Source organism: Miscanthus floridulus, chromosome 2, assembly GCF_019320115.1.
Source record: "Miscanthus floridulus cultivar M001 chromosome 2, ASM1932011v1, whole genome shotgun sequence".
In the NCBI taxonomy this organism is placed as follows: Eukaryota; Viridiplantae; Streptophyta; class Magnoliopsida; order Poales; family Poaceae; genus Miscanthus; species Miscanthus floridulus.
Window position 1 is genome coordinate 3,046,220 of NC_089581.1, and position 18,494 is coordinate 3,064,713.

An 18,494-nucleotide genomic window follows, 5' to 3' on the forward strand; every position below is an offset into this window, starting at 1 on the left:
AGCTTATATGAACCAAGCATGTTAAAAACCTCATCTCTTTCACATACTCAAGGTGGTATTGTTATCAATCACCAAAAAGAGAGAGATTGGAAGCATCTAGGCCCCTAGTTGGGTTTCGATGATTAATGAAAATACATAATTACTGTGACTAACGTGTGTTTTGTAGAGGCAATTAAGTTAGATCACGGTAATGGAGATCGATTGGGCTATCACGGTGGTCATACCCCTATGATGAAAATCATTTCAGTTTTCAAAGGATGGACAACAAGGTTAAGGATGGACTAGTTCTAAGTGTCATTTGGTATTGAGGAGACACTTAGAGTAGTTTAGGACTTTGTTTTTCCTTTGGCCATACTATTAAGGGGGGTATGGACGAGTAGCTTGACCTAGGTGAGTCTAGTGAGTTAGATGTGGTGCACACTTGCTAAATCTAGCGCTAGGTAGCTCCTAAAAAGCCCTTAGATCCATCAGAGCTAACTTCATTCACGTATGATCGAGAGTTGAAAGTGAATGAAGGGTCCAATACTGTCTGGACGCTGGCTTCAGTGTGACTAAACGCTGGCGCAGAGTCCGGTCAGTTCATTTGATCAAGGCAAAATCATCTGGTGCGACCGGACGCTGAGAGGTGAAGTGACCAGATGCTGAGTCCTAGCGTCTGGTCGACTCTAGTAAGGTTCTAGAGAGGGAAAATTATGACCGGACGCGTCCGGTCACAACTTAAACTCTGGAGTTCGAGGAGAGCTGATCGGAGCGTCCGGTCAACATGACCGGAGCGTTCGGTCACCTTGTAGAGGCACATAATAGTCCATTTTTTAGCCATGGTTATAAATACTTCCTCCATTCGTGTGTGGGGCACTTTTGCTCATTCTAACAGCTGAGAAACACCTTTAAGAGTGCCAAAAAGAGCAAGGTCCTAGTGAGGTAATTGAGATTTGAGAATCCCAAAGAGAGCCCTCATTAGTGAAAGCAAGAGTAGCAAAGTGTGCATCCACCCTTCTTATTAGGCTTGTCATGGTCAAGTGAGAGTTCGTGCTTGTTACTCTTGGTGATCGCCATCACCTAGACGGCTTGGTGGTGATTGGGAGTTTGATGATCATCTGACGGAGCTTGTGGATGACCCAACTCAAGTTGTGAGCGGTTGTGGGTGATTCACCGCGACAGAGTGTCAAAGAATCAACTTGTAAAGAGCACTTGATCCTTGCATGGATCAAGGGGGAGCTACACCCTTGTGCGGGTGCTCCAATGAGAACTAGTAGGGAGTGGCGACTCTCCGATACCTCTGCAAAACATCGCCGTGTTCCTCCTTCTCTCTTTACTTTGAGCATTTACTTTGAGTAATTTAATTCTTGTCATTTACATTCATAGAATTGACATGCTAGAGCAGGATTGGAACATAGGTTGCTAAACTTTGTGTGGTAGATCAATAGAAACACTTTCTAGGCACAAGGGGTTAATTAGGCTAACTGTAGGACTTAAGTATTGCAGAGAAATTTAGAATTAGCCCAATTCAACCCCCCTCTTGGGCATCTTGATCCTTTCAAGACTAATTACCCAGAACTCCAACAAACCCCTCAGGAAAGAATGAACATGAAATACCAACCCGCGCCAGAAATAATCCTCAAACACCACTACTTCATCAGTATGAGGCATTAGGAAGGGCTCACCGCTGGCTGGCCGCCAACCGGCGGTGACTCGGTCAGAAAGAACGCCCGCCTCTACCATCCTATTGATCTCCGCCTCCCTCATCCTCGATGGCACCCATTCCTCATCATGGCTGGCTACGGCGGCCGCCTTCTTCGGTTTCACAGCTCCCTTCTTCGGCACTATTTCTTAGATCTGATTTGGGATTCGCAGCGGAAGCGCGTATGAATCTGGAAGTGTGAGAGCTGAGGAGGAAGATGAAGTGGCAAAGGTAGGAGCGTGGGGTGTGGCGGCGCAGTTATATAGCACTCCCCCACTTTTTCGCATTCAAGGGTTTTTGGAAAACCGCTCCGCGTTTTGCGTCTCTCCAAATTCTCCAAAATGGCATGGTGGGTCGCTACCTAGGATTTTGTGCAACTGCGGCCCAATCGCCCATTTATCGCCGCAAGTTGTTACTGTTCACTGAATATTCAACGACATCTCCACCATCTATTACGGCTTAGTAATTACTATTGTACAGTCGTTACTTTAGTTTTTTCTCCGCGATTTGTTTTCTCCAAGATTTCCTCTTGTGGCTCGGGGACTGCGTCAGCACTACGTATTGGTTCCTCACCACACAGGGGACTTCCTTCTGTTGACTGCTGTTTCTGACTCTGCCACCACGTGATCATGTCACCTACTCACAGGCTCGAGGACTAAGTGGGCACACTTCACCTTGCAGTGAATGTGCTTTTCTCATCTCGAGGCTACGCCCGAGGACTGGCTGCCTGCTCGGCTGGTCTTTAACTTTTCTCCTACTTTGGACCTTAGCACCACGTGACTACGTCGCCTACTGTCAGGCTCAGGGACTAAGTGGGCACACTTCACCTTGCGATGAGTGTGTTTGCTTTAATCTAGAAGACTCCAAGCCTCTTGAAGCTGAAGAAGATTATCTCCCTTTCTTGTGGTCGAACTCTAAGTGAGCACACTTGGTCCACTGTGAAGAAATTTTTGATTCTGAACTTGAGCTCCTTACACCCTTATGGCAAGCCGTACTTGGGTCACGCTGCTCGATGACGGTTCACGCTGCTCGGCGATGGTTCATGCTGCTCGATGATGGTTCATGCTGCTCGGTGATGGCTCACAGCTGCTCGACAACTCATCACGGTGGTCGGACCATGAGTTTGACTGCTCAGCTTTGTTCGCACCTACTCGGACAAGCTCAAGACAGCGTTGCACAATACAAGGCGCTTAGGGACTAGCTATGGGGGGGGGGGGGGTATGACCTTGAATACCCACAGCAGACCACATGGGCTTCGCCCCTAGGGGTGGCCCAGCCCACAATATGAAGCCTTATGGGGCACGATGCTGCTCAGCGCCTCCTGCAAGATACTAGGAAGATATCCTGAAGATACTATGAGATCTATTAGGATACGTATGATCCCATAATTCCTGTAATCTGTTATTACTTTTCCGTTATCTCCTAGATCTAACCGACTTGTAACCCTGCCCTTCAGACTATATAAGACGAGCATGGACCCCCTCCAAACTCACGCAACATCATACGATAGCCAATACAATCCAACAGACCACAGGAGTAGAGTATTATGTCATACTGATGGCTTAAACCTGTCTAACTCATGTGTCTCTGTTGCCTTCTTGTTCTTGATTGCACACATCTCTACTGATCAATCTACCTTCGTGGGATACCCCTCAGAGAACTGCCGATGATATTCTGTCGACACTCATAGCTCACCCAAGATTAGAAAGTGGTTAGTTACTCTCTCACAGTCGTCGTACTGCACCTATTAAACGATGTCGGTTATGAGCTAGCGTATGGATCTCAACACTTCCAAACCTAGTCCAAACTCTTATTCTATGGGCCTTTCTTCTCTGGGTTTGGATAGAAGGCAGAGGTGCTATAGATCCGGTCAAGGGTGGTGGGGTTTGGATAGAAGGCAGAGGTGTGTAGCTCCGGTCGAGGGTGGTGGAGGTGGAGGCGCTCGTGTACTTTTAGAAACGCGTCGGTGGAGGTGCTCATGTACCTTTAGCAGCACATCGGAGTGGACCGTGAGATAGGAAATGTGGAGCTAACACACCTAGCGTAGAGAGCAGTACCGAACTGAATGCACAAGCTTCTTCTCCCAAACATTCTAACAAGGTAATTGTATTTTTTTTCTACATAACTGTTGTTTGCTATTAAACAATTACACTATTAAAAATAATAGCATCCTTGGTGTAGAAGCTATTGTGGTTAATCTTATGGGTGTCACTGTGTATACTCTTTGCACCCTAATCAAGATGGTAAATGCTACACTTTTTTTCTATAACCAACACATTTTTTCATTTTAGTATTTTCCTTACCTTATTCACATAAACCCTGAGGATGTATTGGAGCAGTTGTAGCTCATTAAGAGAAATAGTTTAAGTGTTATACGCTATTTAACAATCGATAAGATATGCCACATGTGTCGGGTCACATCATATATACATAATTTGTGCTAGCAGACAATGCTCTACATAAGAGAACTCACTTATTAACCTTTACTTGGTGACTATTCTACGACGACACTCACTCTTGATGGTGTATATGTATATACAATTCATTTAGATGGATTCTATCTACCTTAGCCTTTTTTGGTGTAGGCCTCTCCTATATATAATATTACACATCTATTGGATTGGTGCCAAATGACTACCATCCAAAGTGTCACATACAAAACATCTATACGCTAGAACATTTCTTACCACTACAACAAAATGGTTATGCATGTAGCCGTATCACCGCCATTTATTATATAACCGACGTTGAAATTGTTTCACCGCTAGTTTAAGGACTAGTAGCATGAAGTGACCAACTAAACCAACGGTGATAAGTGTTTGCACTACCGGTTGAGCGTACTAATCTGTAGTTTTCATCAGTATGTGTTTCACAGCCAGATCATATGCCTATCCAACGGCAATAGTAGTTATCACCATTGGCCTAAAAGAGCCAGTTGAATTGAATCGACAATGAAAGTAGCATCACTATACTATCGTGATTGTTTGGAGTTTATACCTAGTTCAACATCATTAATGCACCAACACTCTACATATTGACAACATCTACCCTGTAAAACCACCACTTTCCTTTCTTCAACCTATTCTTCCACTTAAACCATGATAGGAAAGGATCACAACACTAGAAGATTGATGGTGACAAAGGATCACTTGGGAGTCCGTGGACGATAGACGAGTGGTACGGAGATGACAACAACGACAAGGTAGAGAAGGTGGCTGATGAGGAAGAGGATACGAGGTCGAGGAGAAGGCCACCGACGAGGCTCTAACAAAGAGGCAAAAGAAGGATCCTAACTCCAACAGCGAGGATCTAGATTAGATCCGTTTAATTTAGTTCCAATCTATGTAATGATCGTAAAGGTTATAAAGAAATATGTGTGTATTAGTTTCATATAAAGTGACTTATAATTAATTAGAATCGTTTGTCTCTCAAGATTAAGCGTGTGTAGTCTAGTATTTTTAGTTGCTGGCAACCACCTTATCACCGTGAAGTCACCAACAAAATTCTCCACTATATCGCTAGCCGTTCGTGCTTCCTCCCAAGCAATCTCTTCAATCGAACAAATAGAAAAATAAGAACGGTTGCAACTTTCCCTTATCTAGGTGATGCTAGAAATTATACTAAAAATTCAAGTTAAGACGTTTGTTATGTTGGATATAGTGTTATTAGGTTGACTAATCATGATTACTCGTCCTAGTCGATAACCTGGACTTGACTATGGGCTATGACTTGATTAGATCACGATTGGTCAAACAACCGGGGGATATATGACTAAAATAGAATATAGTTGTTGAATAGTTTAGGACATTGATTGCATTTTTTTAGTGGAGGGCATGGACTGCATCTGGGATGACTTAGTGAAAGGTCTCTAGTTTGGTTTTGGTAATTGAGTGACAACCTAGATAGACTAATGTGTTTAAATGTGAGATACACAGGTGATTAGTCCACATGTATACTTGTGTGAGCAACTCATGCCATGACGGTGAAGATGCATTGGATTTGTTGCAAGGCTCACATATGTGATGAAGGAGCTCATTGCATATGAGACATGACATGGAGTCATATGACTAAGGTGGAGAAGATCAAGACAAGACTTGGCTTGATGGACCGATTGCAAGCGTGAAGGGCAAGTTGGAGGGTTTGGAGTGATGGACCGCATGGCGGTGAAGCTTGAGCAAGACTCGGTGCCGATGGACAAAGGCAACGGTGAAGAGCAAGTGAAGTTAAAATCGATGAACCAATAAGATTACGTGATGATATGAAGTGGATCATATCATTTGTTGATCAAGGTTGGTGCTGTGTTGCATCAATATTGGAGGAGATGGAATGGAATGCGTAAGGCAAAGGTATATTTATAGGGTATTTTATTTCACTAGTCATAGGTGTGTAGAGAAGTTTATGATTAGATTTAGGATAGATGGCCATACTATCTAGAGGGGTAAAAACTTGTTTGCATATCGGTCATCTAGTGCCACTTGGGCGATCTAACTTTGCATACGTGTTAGGATTGAGTGGTGTGATGAATTGAGTGACTAATCCTTTGAAAAATGTTTATGAAAATGCTAACACAAATACATATGATGGTGTACACTTGGTGGTGTTGGTACATTTGCAAAGGAGAAGTTGGAGAAGTTTTAGAGAAACTTGAATTGAAAAAGAGAAGTGATGGACTTGATTGGAAGTTTGGTCAGTGTTCCTATGAAGGCTGTTTTGGGGCTGTGATCGAACACACCCATGCCACTGTTCTAGGCCTAGAAATGCTGAAGGAGAGCGACCAGACGCTGCGGCGAGTCCGGTCAGTGTTGACCGGACGTGTCCGGTCGATGAAAAACCTCTCTGTTCGTGACCGGACGCTGGGTGATGGTGAGTCCGGTCGATCAACCGGACGTGGAGTTCGTTTGCACATGTTGGGAGCCATTGGCACCCAACGGTAACATTCAAACGGCCAGTACACGTGGTGAGTATAGCGTGACTGGACTCTGGACCGGGCTCTACACTTGTGCATCGGGTCACTACAGCAGCGAGTCCGGTCAGTGCGAAAAGTGCCCAGTGAAGAGGGTAACGGCTATTTTAGCCCTTGGGGCTATAAAAGGAGTGTGTGGCTGGCCTTGGCATATGCTTGGCACCTGTGGGACTTAGTGTCCATGGTTGGGGAGCGCTAGGAGAACCTCTAACTCACTTGTGCTTGCAAGAGTGCAAATCAATTGTGAGTGAATAATTCTAGTGCGATTGTATTGTGAGATTGCATCGAGTGGTACTAGGTATTTGAGTTACAAGTCGGTGGTGCTTGTTACTCTTGGAGGTTGCCACCTTCTAGATGGCTTGGTGGCGAGTTCTCCGTCATGAAGCACACAAGAAGATTGTGTGATGCTCTGGAGAAGGATTTGTGAGGGATACCGTGCTCACCCCACGAGAGCCACGAAGAGCAACACTAGTAGAGCGTGTCTGTCATGTTCATAAACCCGAGGTCCTCAATGGACCCGCTTCCCTACAACACTCGACCTAGCAGGCTCTGTCTCGCCCGACCTCGAGGCCATGGGGTCTCTCCCAAGGCCACGGGCTCTGTCTCGCTCGACCTCTTGGGTGTAGGGCTCCGTCTTGCCTAACCCTAAGGCCGTGGGCTCCATCTCACCGGACCCTAAGGTCGCGGACTCCGCCTCACCTGACCCCTTGGGTTCAGGCTCCGTCTCGTCCAAGGCCACGGGCTCCTTCTTGCCGACCCCTTGGGTTCATGCTCTGTCTCGCCCGACCTCGAGGCTACGGGGGTCTCGCCCAAGGTCACGGGCTCTGTCTTGCCTGACCACTTGGGTTCAGGCTCCGTCTCACCCGACCTTGGGTTTGGGCTCCATCTCGCCTGAGACCTGGTTGGAACCCCAACTGGAAGGTCTGGCCATGGTGGGATCGTAGTCTGACTCTGACCCCATTCCTCCGACCGAGGATATGCTAGACCTTTGCTCGCCTCTCTTTCCTAACCGACACGATCGGGGACGATTGGGAACAATCGACCAGGGACGCCCGCTACGTGTGGGCCTAGAGAGCAAGCGGAGCAGATAAGGTAAGGCGCTCAAATCAACCATAATACCAAGGACCGTACCCTGCCATACCCTGCGCACCTGCTGGACGGTGCCACCAGGTCATGATAGACGGACACTATACAACCATCCAGTCGCGTTCGACCACAAACAGTATTGTGGGTGCTGGCAGCCATCCCGTACCCGATGGCGTGAACAACAAGACTAGGTAGCACATGTATACACACACTCTCTATTTCTCTCTGATTTGTAAGGCCACCCCTTTCAACTATAAAAGATGATGTGCTCTCTCTTGAAAACGGCTTCTCTCGAAGACTCTCTCGATGACTTGAGAACAACAGCTCAACAACTGATAAGTCTGGACACATAGAGCATACGCTCCAATACTTAGCATACATTAGAGCCCCCGTCGCTCTCGGCCAGTCGGTTCAGAGTCCGACCGAGCCTCTAACAGCCCCCTTCTCATTCCTTACTCGTTTGTAACCCCACAGCAAACTTCGAGCACCTAGGCTTAGGAATAAAGTCATCGACCAACTGAAATTGGACGTGGGACACGTTGCCTGAACTAGTATAAATCATGTGTCATTGCGTGCTAGGCCACATCCGATCACAACGTACGGTAAAACTACAAATATTTACTTGTCGGCCATATTTCGCACCGACAGTGTCATTGAGCTACTCTCACTTGTGGGTATGTTCTTGCGGCACCCAACGTGTGGGCTAGGTTTGTGAATACCTATTAGCCACCAAACCACCAAGTGTGTGGTCCACACAGTGGGAACTAGCTTGGTGGCAATCAAGTGAACCTCGGGATAAAAAATCACCGTGTCGTCCTTTATCTTTCTGTTGATTTGCATCCCCGTTAAACAAGCTTGTATTTACCTTTCATCAATTCTGATTGTGTAGTTGTTCTTGTAATTAGTTAGCTTGTGTAGCTTGTTAATTATCTTCTTGCTAGTATAGCATAGAAGTAGCCCCTTGCGTGACTAATTGGCTTGAGTAGCCTTGTTAGTCACTTTACTTAGTTTGTGTAGCTAAGTAATTTAAGCTCTCTAATTTGGCTTGTGTAGCCTTGTTATTGAGAATTGCTAGTGAGCTTAGAAGCTTTGTGCTTTTGCATACTAGCATGTGTAGGAGCTTTTCGGTTGCTTAAATACTAATTGCATATGTTTGTGTGACCTTGCTTCTAGAATTGTTTAGGTGAGTTCTAGCTAGTCCGGCATCTTAGTTGCTTGATTATGATCTTTTATAAGGTACTTGAGAACTTAGATAGATGGGTGTAGTCTTGGTTAACTGTTAATTTTAATTCTCATTTATCTTGGTTAGTCGATACAATTAATTTTTATAAATGACTATTTATCTACCTCTAGTTCGCCATCTTAACCCTACACAGTTAGGGTAGTTGGGCTCCTGTTTTTTAGCCCAATTTACAGCCCTACATTCATTGTTCCATGCATCTGACCCCACTTTTTCCATGCATCATGCATGTTTTCCGTAGGGTGCTGTGTCCGCCAACCGCCATCCAGCATCCTTACTATACTAGCTAGGTATTATTGTTTTTTGCACCAAAAAAATTTGGTGTAGGTGTTACTCACTCAAACTCACAACCTACCAGTTCAGTACTAACACCATGCCTACTACTGCATCACACATTTGTTTGCTGAGCATATAGGATTTTATCTTTTTTATTCAAATATTTCATAATCTTATATTGAATATTTTAGCTATTAAATAAGCTCAATTGAAAAAAGTGTCAACTATAAAGTTTTAAATCTTGTCAAGCACTACAACTTTGGAATAAGATGTGTCTCCATTCGAGATTTTTTTTTGAAAAAAATTGAATATCAAAATATGTGAATTTAAATAAATATTTGAGACACTAAAAACTTCAAATAAAAAATTTATCAACAACAAACATGTAGATTAGATCGTCCACTATAACTTTGGTATTAACCATGTGAATATTGAAGGTTGTTTAGAAATTCTAAATTTTGAATTTAAAATTCTATAAACTTGGAAAAGAGATTTGGGACTCTAAATGACTTTAAACGAAAAAACTTTTCAACTACAAAATTGTAGATTGTATGAGAACTGAAACTTTGGTATAGACCATGTCAACATCCGAGATTGTTTGAACATTTCAAATTTTAAAAGCAGTAAATTTACAACAACATTTTAGGACTCTAAACAATTTTAAATCATAAACTCTTCAATCACAAAGTTTGATATAAAGTACGTCTTCGTCAAGAGCTCATATAAAAAAATTATGAATTATTTTTCTTTGCAACTATTTATAGAGAGGCATCTTAAGATGCCCGCTTTTGAAGATCGATTTTTAGAGACGGAACGCTTAGAATAACTATCGCTATTAATATCTATTTTTAGAGACGAACATCTTAAGCTGCCTGTCTTTGGAAATCGATTTATGGAGACGGGCGTCCTAAGACGGTCGTCTCTTAAATAATTTTTAGAAGCAGGCATTTACTGGAGGTCGCACAACCATTTACGTAGGCGACCGCTAGATGTGCCCGCCTCCATTAACAAGAGGTTGTCTTCTAAAATCATTTATATAGTAATGTACATTATATTTTATGTAATATTTGTAATATGCTATATAGGTGAAGGCTATAACATTGGTTTTGATTATTCATTTCACTTTTTATATTTATAAGTGCAATTTTTGGCATTAGTTCAACATCTTTTAACTTTAAAATAGTATTTTATCATAACAAAATCATTTTAAAAATCATCTATATTAATTATTATATGATATCGTAGGATCTAGTATCGGGATACTATGACATTTTATGTAGGATCATGTAAAGGCTTTATGTAGTATCGAGATATAAAATTTAAAAGACTAGATAGAATCGATATCATTTTGATTTATATTAGTAGTATTCCAAAATTCTAGTTGTAGATACTAATCGGGACACTGATAGTTCCGTTCGCGTGCCCTTAAATTCGGTTGATCCACTTCTTTTTTTTATCCGGAACCGTACTTTTGATCGTTTGATATATTAAATTTATGGCAAAGTGTCAACGCCTCGATGACAGTGTTTCCTTGCTACCAGCCTACCACCACGTGCACGTCCTCACTTTGTTGATGCCGCCAGCCATAGCATGCGTACTTCTTCTACTTGTCTGGAGATGGGGGAGTCCACGGTACAGAAATAGTTGAAACCAAGTAAAGTAAACCATGCATAGTACGTAATACTACTATCAGGGTTATTTATTTATTATTTATTTATTTCGGTATTAATTCTTTTTCTCAACTACGAAACCACCTCCAAAATTACCAAACTTTTTTTTAAAGACAAACATGAAGTATGTTTTTTCTCTCTCTCTAAAATTTATAGATCTAAACAAAATAATAACATGGTTTATAACTACATATCTATCGAGTAGAAGAATATGCAATACAAAAAATATAAAATATGCTCTTGTACTCGACAAAAAAACACACACGTGACTCTTGAGTTACGTAGCGCATAATACAAAATTTCAGAATTTTCTTTCAACCACCTCTAAAATTCATGCAATTTTGGCAAATTTGCGAGATTTGAAACCCTGAGAGCGGCCTAGTGGAGTACAGGAACAAGAAATACTATTCCCTTTAGTCAACAAGAAGCGAGCGAGACGTCGACTAGTGTGGCCAAGAGCCAAATTTGTATGACCAATTCCAGAAGCACGCTCACTCCTGCTTGGTTCCTTGCAACGGTGTGCATGCTTTGACGCAAATTGCCGTATGATTCACGTGAAATTGCTGTCGTGTTGCATCTCATGAGTACTTTCAAAGGGACGCTAAGAAATGTCGAGCCCACCAGGGTATGGCCGGCCGTCTGTTCCTTTTACTTGGCATCTGGGATGGCGGCAGCCGTGAGATCCGCACATGGCCGTGTTCGGAAGCCCGGCCGGCTTGTCCGCTCGTTCCATGTGGGCATGTTGAGTAGTCTTACAAGCGACAACACAACAGCTTCTTTCGCCAGCCACTGGTAGGTATGGAGGAGTGGGGTAGCAGAGAGGATTGCAACCACCACCAATAATGCTCTATCATATGCTACTACTCCTGACCTGAGAGAACAAGGTGCAGTGATTGAGTGTAGGTGGCATATGAATCGTCCAACTCATCAATGGAATGGATTTTAGGAGCGAGGAACCATAAAAGATCGAGTACCGCATTGGCATTGTAGCTAAGAATACCACTGTAGTATAAAATAGAGCACTCTCCAAAATATATATATATAGTACACGATGATGATGTTTATACAAAAATGTATATTCGATCCATCTCCGTATATGAATGATGAATATATATCCTCCAATTAATTATTCCTTGTCGTCACCAAAGAATGAATGGGATATGATGATCAAGTGTTACTAGGCTAGCTACTCTACTAACGGTGCAAATGTGTGTAGGCAGGACGCATGTCCCGATCGGATCCGATCCGATCCGATCCGTGGAGCGGCAGACGAGCTCCCTCCGGATCAGACGAGCTCGAGGCGCGCGGCGTAGTCGGCGTACCTGGAGCGGCGGATGTTGGCGCGGCGCTTCCGCCAGACGAAGACGCCGAGCCCGAGGACGGCGGCGGCGGCGAAGGTGCCCAGCACCACGCCGGCCTTACTGCCGCCGTTCATCTCCCGATGCTCCTCCTCCGGCTCTCCGCTACCGATGCTGGCGGCGGTGACGTTCGCCGCCTTGATCTGGTCGGCGGCCGGGGCCGGCGAGGGGGACTTGTTGTCGTCGCCCTTGTATTCGTCGGCGGCGGCGGGCGCGAGGTGGGAGTGGGACGGCGCGTGCGCGGGGGCGGGCGAGTCGGAGGAGGGGGCTGCCACGGGGGAGGTCTTGGGCGGCGGCGGTGAGGGCGCGTCTGCTGCGGCGGATGGGGCGGAGGCGGTAGGTGGGTTGGAGATTGGCGAGTGCGCGAGCTGGGAGTCGGCGGCGAGAGGCGCGGATGCGGGGGGCTCGGCGGTGGGGCTCGGTGCCTCCTCCTGGGACCGCGCCGTGGAAGCGAGGAGGAGGAGGAGCAGGGCGGCGAGGGCGCGGGGCAATGCCGGCGTCGCCATGCAGGCAGGCAGCGGAGGGCGGCGCAGATCTCGGCGAGGCTCCGCTGGTGTGGGCCGGATGGTATGGGTTTGGTGGGGAGAGAGGTGAGGTGGCCAGGTTTTTATAATATAATGGAAGGAAGCAGAGCAGAGCAGAGGAGTAGGGTCGGCTGCCAATGGCGCGTCGCGGCAGGAGGTGGGAAAGGTGAGTCAGAGCACGGAGGACGCCGTCGCACCAAGCAAACCATTTGCATTGCATCTCGCCCACCTTGATGCATGCACTTGTTGATGCCTGCAGCTCTAGTCAAGTTTGGGCAAGATTTAGATTGTTACGACTCTAACACAAGTAGTCAAGTTCTGTTAGGAGCCTTCAGGTCCTACATACGAGTTTGGCGAAGATTGTTACGACCCCAACATCTTCCTACGCGACTCTAGAAGGATTGACTGCGTCCAACAATGACTGAGGTCAGCAGCCTATGATCTCGATTCGTACGAGCACAGCGACCCCTTCCTCATATCAGTGCAGGCCGGATCGGACAGGGCTCCCAGGCTCCCAACGACGGCCTAAACCTCTCCTTCAAATTACTCCCTGTACGGCCCAAGCCCAACTTCCCAGCTGTGGGCAGAGCAAATACGCAGTGCAAACTGACCTCTACTCATCATCAACTCATCAAATAGACAAAAGCAAGGGACGAATGCATGGCATCTACTACATCCAGTCCAAAATATGGTATAATGATGCTTGTAAATGATCATATCAAGACAGGGCAGCCTCAACTGATAAGTACAACAATATGGTATCATGATGCTTGTAAATTATTCCAGTCCACAAATGCTTGGCAAATACAACCGTCACTACCCACACAGCTCAAAATACATACCCAAAATGCTTCCAAAGGTTCGTCACAATTCTTTCTACTTGGGGTCATATGACCAGAGGCAAAACCTCCCCTTCTTGCTCCACCTCCACCCCACAAAGCAACAGCAAAATCCCCACAAGAATCACGCTCAGGGTTCTCCTCCTGCCTGCCTGCCTGGCGACTGACCGTCACTGCAAGGCCGCTGCAGCCTGCTTCTTCGGTTGCCCTCGCGCAGCTTTGCCTCTCCCTCCTTGGGCGGAAGCCTTATTATTGGTGTCCGCCGCTGCCGCCGATAATGCCTCGGCGCTGCTTTCAGTGAACGGGGAGTAGAGGAATTTCTTCGCGTTGCCCACATGCACGCAGGTCAGCTTCACGATATTTCTCCCCGTCATCCATTTCAGCAAGATCTTCATGTGAGTCTTGCTGTTCAGGCCAGCAATACCAGCGTCCTGTTGTAGAAAATACACCAGAGTCAGCGTACAGCTCTTGACAACACAGCAGGTAACAGCTTATGATTGTCGGGTTCGAATACTATACATTCTTCTGCAGCTAAGCTAACATAAATCAGACCTTAGTGGGTAAGTCTAGTTCAGGTGAAAGCAGGTGCTAAACTGCAGTCAGGAATTTAAAAAAGTGGAAAACTAATGTGTATATCAGCTCATATCATTCAGCCGAGCTGTGGTACTGGAGCTAAACAGTCACATATAGAAACTACAAAGCAACCCAAGCCTGTCAACGCTCATGGATCACCTAAGTCTGATAGATTAGGCACCTAATTCTACAGTCTAGTTCAGTTGAAAGCAGGTGCTAAACTGCAGTCAGGAAATTAAAACTAAAAAAGACATAGGCATGAGAGAGATGAACTAAACGATTGCTAATGTACACAGGTGGCTCCAACTTAGCGACAAAAAATGGAAAACTAATGGGTATATCAGCTCATATCATTCAGCAGAGCTGTGGTACTGGAGCTAAACAGTCACATATAAACTACACAGCAACCCAAGCCTGTCAACACTCATGGATCACCTAATTCTGGTAGATTAGTAGGTACCTAATTCTACAAACTATGATCACCTAATTCAAACACAGTGAACAAAGTAATCCCGATTTCAGTGTCCTTGCAATATGGTGGTATAGAGAAATGTACATATGATTACTGAGATGAAACAGATCACATGATCCCATTTAATTTCAAGTTCACAGAATAAAAATAACCACCCTTTTGTGGGGCAGAACAATATCCAAGCATGATGAGCTGCAGACATTTATATTGCGCATCAAACTGCTGCTTCAACCAAAGACTGAACAAGCCACAAAACTGTTGATCGGAATGACATGTTGCAATTGCAAAGGTCCGATAATAAAACTGTGCTTCAAACTACTCGGAGCTAGCTGAACTCAAACTAGCTGTTGGGATGGACAATGCTTGAATCCACAGGGGATGGCTCAATGCCCTGTCTAAGAACAGTAACGCTATCACGGTATGTATCTGGTTTTACTATATGCTTCCCTAAATGCGTAGCATACAACTACTGGTTCGGAGATGATGAACAAAGCAACAGGCTGCTCTGTTTTGTACGAGTAGTAGAATGAGTGTACACATTTGCCCACAGCTAGAGATTAGGTTATTATTACACATAGAGTGAGTGAAGTTTATATTAGGGCAGCAGCGTGTTTGTCCTTGTACCTTGGCGTGGTTCCAGGCGTTGCCGACGGTGAGGGGCCCATGGTCGGAGAGGATCTGGAGGAGGCGCTCGGAGATGGCGACGGCCTCCTCCTTGGGCACCTTGGGGTTGATCCGCCTCACGTTCACCGCCCGCTTCCTAGAGAAGTGACGCCGCAGCACCTCCCACGCCGTCCCCCCGAACCCACCGCCACCGCCGCCGCCTCGGAGGAACTGCATCACGCCGCCGCCGCCGCCTGGGTCGCTGGGGTTCAGTTCAGGTTCAGCCTAAAGCCCTCCTCCTCATCCCCTGGAAATGGGCTACAGAAGAAAATGCTGTCCATAAGGCCCAACAGGCCCAGCCCAACAGTTACTGCCTCGGGCTCGGCCAGCTGGTCCATTCGCCCAGCCCTCACAGACTCGTCGTCGGCCGCTCGCCGCTCCCCTCCTCCATCCAACCATCTCATCTCTCTCCGCCACGGGCCACGGCCGCCCGGCCAACCGCCGGCTCCGCTCCGGTGGTGACTGCCCCGCTCACCCCGCCGCCGATTGACGAGGAGCATCTCTAGAGGTCAGCACCTTGCATCCCCTCTTCCTTGTCACGCTCCTCCTGCCTGACGAGTCCAGTTGCCTTGCCTTGCCTAGATGGCTGGCCGCCTCAGACCACCGTGAATTTTGAGGGGGAAACAATCTCAGGAGGATTGGGTTTTCTTCGACTGTCCTATGTTACGTCTGAACGTTTGAGACATTGACGGATTTTTTTTTCTTCTAATTTTGCAGCGCAGATGCTTGGTCAATAGCCGGCGGTGGCACATGTCAGCTCTCTCCTTGTGCGATGGAACTGCCAACTCGCCATGCTGGTCGGAGTGCTCCGGATCGAGGCTTGCTGCTGCGCCCCGTGTTGGGAGGGCAGCTGCCGTCTCCTGCCGCTGGAAAAGGCCAGGGACCCTCTGCTTGCTGAGGGCAAAATCTCCTTCCTTGCGCAGGCACTCGAGGTTTGTTCGCGTAACTGAAACTGTTAGCAGCAGCAACATGTGTATGTAATGTACTGATCCGTCAATGTGTCTGATGCATGTTTCAGCAGACACTGAGAGATCAGAGATGCATATTGTCGGTGTTTCGGACCGGGGGTCCTTAACCAACGAGTGAATTTGTGCTGCGTGCCCCTAGTTCCCGATGGTGATGCAAAGAGACACAAGGTTTATACTGGTTCGGGCAATCAACGCCCTACGTCCAGTCTGAGAGATCGATCTTGCATTCCTTGCACCGGAGTGCTCGTAGTAGGGCGTTACAAGCTAGGTGAGAGAGGGAGCTAGCCCCAGGTCTCGGCCGAGGGTGGTGCGGGCTGCTTGAGCCGTTGTTCTCAAGCAGCGTAGAAGTGTGTGGTTCTATTGGTGAGTTCCTCCTTCTGCTCGTCGTTCTCCTCCCCCCTAGAAATGGCCCCGGCCCCTCCCTTTTATACTCTAAGGGAGAACCAGGACGTACATATGTGCTACATAGCGTCCGATAAGTGGGGATGGCGTGTCCGAGCCCTGTAGCCGGCCACTGTTGTGGTATGGTCGATGGAGTGGCCCCGTCCTTGTCGTGCAGAAGTGACGCGCCGGTCATACTTGATCTTGTACGTCGTGGGGCTCCAGTATAGCTTGAGGCAGGGCATGGCGGGCGACGTGCCGGTCATCGTGCGATGACGTCGTAGGGGGCTGAGGCTCTGCAGATGCCGAGGCCGAGCCATCGTGGGGGCTCGGCGGACATGGACCCCCAGGCTGCCGAGCCCCCGAAGCAAACTGCCGAGGCTTTGGAGGGAATTATTGGTCCTGGGTACCGATTCCGAGGCCACAGTATCCCGGTCGTGGCTCCCCACGCCGCGTTGTTCTCGGAGCAGGAGTTGGCAGCACAGTGAGGCATGGGCGTCAACCATGTGCATGGCGGTGGGCACAATGGCGGGTAACCCCTGTCCAGTCCCGCCCCCCGTCCCGTCGGCCATTCCGCTGTACTGTGCCGAGCATGCGGCCGATGTCAGAGGCAGCAGTTGGCTGAGTTAATGCGACGCGACGTTTGGTCAGAGGGACAGGTGAAGGAAGAGGCAGCGGAGTGTTGCCGAGCCCGCCTCGCGCGAGGCGGAGGGTCGGCGACCCGGCCGAGGCCTGCGACGAGAGGGGGTCGGTCGAGGCCTTCGGTGGGGGATCGCCCGAGGCCAGCGGTGAGGGGGCCTCGAGCGATACGGAGAGTTGGCCGAGGCCTTTGGTGAGAGGTCGCCCGAGGCCAGCGATTGTTAGCTAGTTTCGATCTTTACGAAGTCTAAGCAGTCGTTTTTTGGTTCTTGCTTATGGTACCCCTTCTCGCGGTATCCGACAGTAGCCCCCGAGCCTTGGGGGGAGTGGAGGCACTCCCCCTGAGGTTTTGACGAGAATTGGCTCTTGATAGTTCCTGTCGGGATGGTGTTTCGGACTCAGGGCTTCGATGGGTGCGCGCGAGCGCACCCGCCGGGTGTAGCCCCCGAGGCCCTGGAGGAGTGATTTCACTTCTTCTGGGGCTTTTGTCTCTTTCGAGTAAGGGGTTTTCATTGTGTTTGCTGAGCCCGTGGATGCGAGTTCGGATCGCTGGGCCTCGACGATGCTGCGGGAAGAGCCCCTTAGCCTCTGCCTTGAGCGAGAGCACCGTCAGGGGTTCCCCCGGCTTTTTGTACGACCCTCGCGCTTCCTTTTCGCTCGGAAGGAGGGGTGGAAGATGCCATGCTACCCTCGGTGGGCGCGAGCGATGGCATTTCCGGTGAGCTGTTATCGGGTAAGTCTGAGTGGAGGCCCGTACCCCGTTCGCTGGGGGTCGGCTAGCGGTCCGGAGACGCGCTCCAAGAGTACCGGAGGGTTTCTCTAGTGGGTGCCGAGGCCGTTCGCTGGGCCTCGGTGGCTCGGTGCCTCCCTACGGTGGGATCCCATTTGGAGACCTCCCTGCCGGTCTCGGACACGACACAGGGCGTCCCAAGCGTTTGCTTGGGCCTCGGTCTCGTACAGGCTCGCCCGTAGTCGCCCCTGACTCTGTTGCCCTGGGGCGGCTGTCGAAACCCCTAAGGGCCCAGCCTTCGAACCCCTGGACCGTAACGGGTTTGGGTCGCTTGCCTTTATCTTGGGTGCAGGAAGAGCCCCTGAGCCTCCGTACGGAGCGAGAGGGCGGTCAGGGGTCCTTTCGACTTTTTTGTCCGTCCCCCGTACGTC

The 18,494-nt window shown here is 47.8% G+C and overlaps 2 protein-coding genes across 2 annotated transcripts; both read right to left on the reverse strand.

Moving 5' to 3' along the window:
- Positions 1-12,060: 12,060 nt before the first annotated feature.
- LOC136537653 (classical arabinogalactan protein 4-like) lies at positions 12,061-12,857 on the reverse strand. Its single transcript, XM_066529609.1, has one exon. It carries the CDS (start codon positions 12,778-12,780, stop codon positions 12,202-12,204), a length of 579 nt encoding a protein of 192 aa, XP_066385706.1. The 5' UTR covers positions 12,781-12,857; the 3' UTR covers positions 12,061-12,201.
- A 697-nt stretch (positions 12,858-13,554) lies between these two features.
- Positions 13,555-15,605, reverse strand: LOC136537654 (uncharacterized). Its single transcript, XM_066529610.1, has 2 exons — positions 15,307-15,605; positions 13,555-14,068 (listed from the first exon to the last, which is right to left on the reverse strand). Exons 1-2 carry the CDS (start codon positions 15,520-15,522, stop codon positions 13,808-13,810), a joined length of 477 nt encoding a protein of 158 aa, XP_066385707.1. The 5' UTR covers positions 15,523-15,605; the 3' UTR covers positions 13,555-13,807.
- Positions 15,606-18,494: the final 2,889 nt, after the last annotated feature.